Here is a 7066-nt window from a genome sequence, read left to right as displayed (position 1 = left end):
GAGCTTGCAGTGAGCTGAGATCCGGCCACTGCACTCCAGCCTGGGCGACAGAGCGAGACTCCGTCTCAAAACAAACAAACAAAAAGAATAGCTCCTCAGTGTGCATTCCTGTGGGAAAGGGGAGGTGACCCTCAATCAACATGCAGGCACCCTTCAGGGATTGCCACTGGGGCTTCTGTGCTCGTTACTGAATGCGTTACCCTCCATTCACACTAAAAATTATCCCAGCACTTTGGGAGGCTGAGGCAGGCAGATCACTTGAGGTCAGGAGCTTGAGACTAGCCTGGCCAACATGGTGAAACCCTATCTCTACTAAAAATACAAAAATTGGCTGGATGTGGTGGCGCCCACCTGCATTCGGGAAGCTGAGATGGAAAAATCGCTTGAACCGGGGAGGTGGAGGTTGCAGTGAGCTGAGATTGTACCACTGCACTCCAACCTGGGTAAGAGAGGGAGACTCCATCTCAAAAAAAAAAAAAAAGAAAAAGATTTGTTGTTTTAAATACAGGGTTTTTGCTTTTCCAGAGGCAATGTGTAGCCAGCTTGCCAGTCTCTCTAGGGAGATGGTCTTTAACACACCCACCCAAAGATCCTGTCCCTGGAGGCAAATTATGAGGAAAACTATGCTTGTGAGGGAGTGGGGTCGGCACCGTTCCTGTCCCTCGAGCCCCGGTCATAAGTTAAAGTTAGAGTCCCTTATGTTATTCGAGCTCCAGAACTTTAGGCTCTAATACCTTAAGGGTGTGGTAGAAGGGATTTGCAGATGCTGGGCCCAAAGCCTGAACACAGAGGGCTGTTTCTGAAGAACTTTCCCCTCCAAGCACTGCCTGCCCTCTACCTGATAATGCGGCACAGTTGGCCACCCTCCTCTGGGAGACATACTCGAGCGTTTTCTGAGCACTGGGAAAGATCACACTAAACCCGCTTGGCCTGTAAACTTAGAATAGGTAAGAATAAACGGGGGGTTGGGAGATGGGAGGTGAGTTTAGGAAACATGGAGAATTTGGCACGCATTCGTTTCCCCCGGAACCCGTCTGGCCTCGGAGGTGGCCGGCCACAAACCAGGAATGCAATGTGGGTTTTTCCTGCTCCTGTTTTGCAGCAGCCGACATACGTCCAGGCCCTCTTTGACTTTGATCCCCAGGAGGATGGAGAGCTGGGCTTCCGCCGGGGAGATTTTATCCATGTCATGGATAACTCAGACCCCAACTGGTGGAAAGGAGCTTGCCACGGGCAGACCGGCATGTTTCCCCGCAATTACGTCACCCCTGTGAACCGGAACGTCTAAGAATCAAGAAGCAATTATTTAAAGAAAGTGAAAAATGTAAAACACATACAAAAGAATTAAACCCACAAGCTGCCACTAACAGCAGCCTGTGAGGGAGTGCAGAACACCTGGCCGGGTCACCCTGTGACCCTCTCACTTTGGTTGGAACTTTAGGGGGTGGGAGGGGGCGTTGGATTTAAAAATGCCAAAACTTACCTATAAATTAAGAAGAGTTTTTATTACAAATTTTCACTGCTGCTCCTCTTTCCCCTCCTTTGCCCTTTTTTTCATCCTTTTTTCTCTTCTGTCCATCAGTGCATGACGTTTAAGGCCACGTATAGTCCTAGCTGACGCCAATAATAAAAGACAAGAAACCAAGTGGGCTGGTATTCTCTCTATGCAAAATGTCTGTTTGAGTTGGAATGACTGAAAGAAGAACCCCTATTTCTGTGTTCTTCGTATATACACACAAAAAGGAGCGGGCAGGGCAGCTCGACGCCTTTGCTGTTCCACTTCCTCCAGAGGAGGGGGCTTGTAGGAATCTGCCTTCCAGCCCAGACCCCCAGTGTATTTTGTCCAAGTTGGCAGTAGAGTGGGGTAGAAGGAAAGGATGTCACTGCCTCCATGGCTTCCCTAGAAAGCCTACCTGGGCCGGGCAGCGCGGTGGCTCACGCCTATAATCCCAGCACTTTGGGAAGCCAAGGTGGGTGGATCACAAAGTCAGGAGTTCGAGACCAACCTAGCCAACATGGCAAAACCCTGTCTGTACTAAAAATACAAAAATTAGCTGGGTGTGGTGGCGTGCGCCTGTAATCCCAGCTAGTTGGGAGCCTGAGGCAGGAGAATCGCTTGAACCTGGGAGGTGGAGGTTGCAGTGAGCCAAGACCATGCCATTGTACTCCAGCCTGGGTGACAGAGCGAGGCTCCATCTCAAAAAAAAAAAAAAAAAAAGCCCACCCGAAAGCCTGTCTCTTTCTACTTTGTTGGCCCTTCCAGTGGGATTATCAAGCATGTTGTTTTTTCATAGTGCCTTTTTCCTTATTTCAAGGGTTGCTTCTGAGTGGTGGTGTTTTTTGTTTTGTTTTTTTTTTAATTTGTTTTAAAATAAGTTAAAGACAGTCCAGAGCTTTTCAGCCAATTTGTCTCCTACTCTGTGTAAATATTTTTCCCTTGGGGCAGGGTAGAGCAAGGGAGACAAGCATGAGTGGAAGGTGAGGCGGCTTTAAGCTCCAGCTTTAAGGTTTGTGAGCCCCTTGGGGGTTCAGGGAACTGCTTGCCCAGGTTGCAGTGTGAGTGTGACAGGCCACCGGGGCAAGAGGGAAGGTGACCACCCAGCTCTCCCACATCCCACTGGATCTGGCTTACAGGGAGTTGGAAGCCTGTCCTCACTGTCTCGGGGGTTGTGGCCCCCGCCCCATCACTATATGCAGTCCTGGAACCAGCAAGTCCCAGACAAGGAGAGCGAAGGAGGAAGTCATGGGAACGCAGCCTCCAGTTGTAGCAGGTTTCCCCTTATTCCTATGCTGGAGTGCACAATGAGAGGACCCACTTTTCACCTGTCTTGCTCTTAGATTGGGCTGTGGCTTTCATCCTGTGTCCCCTGACCTGTCCAGATGAGCGTGAGGGCAGCATTGGGAAGCCGGAGTGCTGCTTGTGCCTCCCTTGCCAGTGGGCTATGTTGACTGCTGCTCCCCACCCCTACAGATGGTCCCAGGAAGCAGGGAGAGTTGGGGAAGGCAAGATTGGAAAGACCAAGGCCTCAGCAGAGATCTGTCTTCTCTCCACTTCTGGTCCCCTGTAGTGATGTGCCTGTAATCTTTTTCTCCACGCAATCCCCTTTCCATGACAAAAACAAGACTGCCTCCCTCTCTCCGGAGAGCTGGTGACAGCCTTGGGCCTTTCGGTCCCAAAGCAGCTGATGGGAGTCTCCCTCCGACTCCGGATATGAACAGGGAGGGCCTAGACCTAGAGCGTTTGCTGTGCCAGGAGGCGGCAGCTCTTCTGGGCAGAGCCTGTCCCCGCCTTCCCTCACTCCTCATTCTGCTTCTCCTTTCCTCGCTGATGATAAAAGGAATCTGGCATTCTGCACCTGGACCATTTGATTGTTTTATTTTGGAATTGGTGTATATCATGAAGCCTTGCTGAACTAAGTTTTGTGTGTATATATTTAAAAAAAAAAAAATCAGTGTTTAAAGAAAGACCTATGTACTTAATCCTTTAACTCTGCGGATAGCATTTGGTAGGTAGTGATTAACTGTGAATAATAAACATACAATGAATTCTTCACTTGGTATCTTTTTTTCCCCTTGCCTGCCTTAAAAATTTAAAAACCATCTTGGGGAGTCAGGAATCTTGGGTCCTTATTTCAGACCCACCCAGCTTACATCCCCCTAGGGGAGCATGTGGGGCTCACAGGCCCTCCTGGGAGCGATGCCCATCGTGAGCTGTCAGGAACTCTTGGGGAGCCTGTTAACAGTACAGAATTGCAAACCCCCCCGCCATCCTCGGACATGAACTTGGAGGACGCAGACAAGCCTGCTGTTTCTGATGTAGAGAAACCACTGACCACGCTTTGGGGACTCGGGTCTAGACCAAGGACTTTAGGAGGATAAAGAGGTTGGCTTATTTGGTTCTCCTGTTCTCTGTGTTAAACAGGGAGAAGGACAGAAACACCTATGAAGAAACGATTTTGATGTGCTAAGTAACTAAAACCTACTTGTTTGCTCAATAGGCTGCTTTTAGGGTGAGATGAGGCATGTTTACACACACATTGGCTACAGAGGCAAAGAATACTTAACAAAAAAGCAATGAGGGCTAGCCATGGTAGCTCATGCCTGTAATCCCAGCACTTTGGGAGGTCAAAGTGGGGGATCACTTGAGCCCAGGAGTTTGAGACCAATCTGGGCAGCATAGGGAGACTCCCTGCCTCTCTACAAAAAGCAAATTAGTCAGATGCAGTGGCACACGCCTGTAGTTACAATTACTTGGGAGGCTGAGGTCAAGGCTACAGTGAGCTATGGTTGTACCACTGCACTCCAGCCTGGGCAGCAGGGTGAGACCTTGTCTCAAAAAAGTAACAAAAAAGGGCAGGCGGGGTGGCTCACGCCTGTAATCCCAGCACGTTGGGAGACTGAGGCGGGTGGATCAGGTGGTCAGGAGTTCAAGACCAGCCTAGCCAACATGGTGAAACCCCATCTATACTAAAAATACAAAACTTAGCCAGGCGTGGTGGCAGGCACCTGTAATCCCAGCTACTTGGGAGGCTGAAGCAGGAGAATCGCTTGAACGCAGAAGGTGGAGGTTACAGTGAGCCAAGATCACGCCACTGCACTTCAGCCTGGGTGACAGAGCAAGATTCCGTCTCAAAAAAAAAAAAGGTAATAAGGGCCAGGCTCAGTGGCTTATGCCTGTAATCCCAACACTGAGAGGCCAAGGCGGGTGAATTGCTTGAGCTCAAGAATGCCAGACCAGCCTGGGCAACATGGTGAAACCCCATGTCTACCAAAAATTAGCTGAGTGTGGTGATGCACACCTGTGGTCCCAGCTACTCAGGAGGCAGAGGTGGAGGTTGCAGTGAGCCGAGATCGTACCACAGCACTCCAGCCTGAGAGACCTATCGCAAAAAAAAAAAAAAAAAAAAAAAAACCAAGAAATCCCGACTTGAATTCTTGGTATGACCACACTGAGCAGGGGAGGTCTGTGGGTCGTTTTGTGACAGAGTCTTTTTATTTATTTATTTATTTATTTATTTTGAGACAGAGTCTCGCTCTGTCACCCAGGCTAGAGTGCAGTGGCCGGATCTCGGCTCACTGCAAGCTCTGCCTCCCGGGTTTACCCCATTCTCCTGCCTCAGCCTCCTGAGTAGCTGGGACTACAGGCGCCGCCACCTCGCCCGGCTAGTTTTTTGTATTTTTTTAGTAGAGACCGGGTTTCACCGTGTTAGCCAGGATGGTCTCGATCTCCTGACCTCGTGATCCGCCCGTCTCGGCCTTATCTGCCACCCAGGCTGGAGTGCCGTGGTGCAATCATAGCTCACTGCAGACTCAATCTCCTGGGCTCAAGTGATCGTCTCAGCCTCCCAGGTAGTTGGGACTACAGGCATACGCTACTGCACCCGGCTCATTTCATTTTTTTGTACAGTGCGGTCTGTGTTTCCCAGGCTGGTCTCAGACTCCTGGGCTCAAGATATCCCCCAACCCTTGGTTTCTCAAAGTGCTGGGAATCCAGGCATGAGCTGTGCCTGGCCTGGGATGTTTTTGACCCTCCCCTGCAGCAGCCATATGTGAGTGAGAAGGATCTTGACCCAGCAAGAGTCAAGGCTGCCAGTCCTGTGGTCCACTTGGGCTGGACTCCTTGAAGCTGAGCAGAAGTTTACAAAATGGAGCTATTTAATTGAAAAGGCTGGGCATGGTGACTCATTTAGCCTCATTTGAGGCTGTTTGCTCAATTTGTCCCCTCCCTCACATTTGACTTGATTGTTTCAGAATTAACGGGAAAATCACTGCTTTTCTGTGATCAGCAGCAGTTTGGTCACAGATTTCTTAGTGATTGTGTCTCCCTCCTCAGGGATCCGGGATTCCTGGGAAGGCACCTGGGTGGGGTGCCTTGGGAATTCTCCCAGCCTCTTCCAGGAGTCCTTTGGCCGGCCTGGGCGTGATCTCAGCTCACTGCAAGCTCCACCTCCTGGGTTCACACCATTCTCCCGCCTCAGCCTCCCAGGTAGCTGGGACTACAGGTGCCCTCCACCACACCTGGCTAATTTTGTTTTTGTGTTTTTAGTAAAGACAAGGTTTCACCGTGTTAGCCAGGATGGTCTCAATCTCCTCACCTTGTGATGCACCCGCCTCAGCCTCACAAAGTGCTGGGATTACAGGCGTGAGCCACTGCGCCTGGCTGGAAATACTTTTAAGTTGAGATATTGTGTGTACGTGTAATAAATACAGATTCCCCAGACCAGAGCCCCATTTTATACTCACGAATAAAGAGATGCACATGGCCTAAGATGTGTTCATTGGGAGCTTCTGAAGCTTAGCCCCAGTCTGGTGGGGTCCCAGCTCCTCCCTGCAGTCAGCTGTGCCAAGGCAGATGAACCGTGCTCACCCCTAGGAAGGCTGGTGGGTCAGAATCCCAAATGATGGCTGTCCTTGGGGGTACTTACCACCACTGAAGAAACAAGAGTACAGGCCAGGCATGGTGGCTCACACCTGAAATCCCAGCACTTTGGGAGTGTGAGGCTAGTCTTTACCTCCTTATCTGAGGTCAGGAGTTCAAGACCAGCCTGGCCAACATGGTGAAACCCCGGCTCTACTAAAAATACCAAAATTAAGTGGGTATGGTGGCAGGCATCTGTGATCGCAGCTCCTTGGGAGGCTGAGGCAGGAGAATCGCTTGAACCCGGGAGACAGAGGTTGCAGTAAGCTGAGATCGTGCCATTGCACTCCAGCCTCGGCAACAGAGCGAGACTTCATCTCAAAAAAAAAGAAGAGTACAATTCTGTGTGTCAACAGCACTGATAGATCAATGTTACATGATAGTGATATTGATTAAGCCACTTACTGCTCAGTGCATTCCAAACACTACTTTTAAAACGAACACTTAAAAGCCATACTATACCCCATCCAAAAAGAAATTACTGAGACGTATTTTAAGTCTCGACTCTGGCCCATCCGAGAGCAACACTGGTCTTAGGTCTCCAAGGACAGCCTTCTTTGTTTTTTCTTTTTTTTTCTTTTTTTTTAAGTTGGTGTCTGGCTCTGTTGCTGGAGTGCAGTGGTGTGATCTCAGCTCATTGCAACCTCC

At 49.9% G+C, this 7066-nt stretch overlaps 1 protein-coding gene and 1 pseudogene across 2 annotated transcripts in view; both read left to right on the top strand.

The window, feature by feature from the left end:
• Window positions 1-3488, top strand: part of GRB2 (growth factor receptor-bound protein 2) — an 84520-nt gene extending 81032 nt beyond the window's left edge. The window contains exon 4 of the mRNA XM_011944970.1: window positions 943-3488. Within this exon, the coding sequence (XP_011800360.1) occupies window positions 943-1288 (346 nt within the window). The 3' untranslated portion in view covers window positions 1289-3488. The remainder of the gene's footprint in view (window positions 1-942) is intronic.
• LOC105505239 lies at window positions 1690-3553 on the top strand (annotated as a pseudogene). Its single transcript, XR_001000712.1, has 2 exons — window positions 1690-1801; window positions 2495-3553. The product of XR_001000712.1 is annotated as an uncharacterized LOC105505239 (transcript).
• Window positions 3554-7066: the final 3513 nt, after the last annotated feature.

The sequence above is a fragment of the Colobus angolensis genome, unplaced genomic scaffold, assembly GCF_000951035.1.
Source record: "Colobus angolensis palliatus isolate OR3802 unplaced genomic scaffold, Cang.pa_1.0 Scaffold1, whole genome shotgun sequence".
NCBI classification, from domain to species: domain Eukaryota; kingdom Metazoa; phylum Chordata; class Mammalia; order Primates; family Cercopithecidae; genus Colobus; species Colobus angolensis.
The sequence above is the reverse complement of the archived record's forward strand: the minus strand, read 5'-3'. Positions and strand labels throughout refer to the sequence as shown.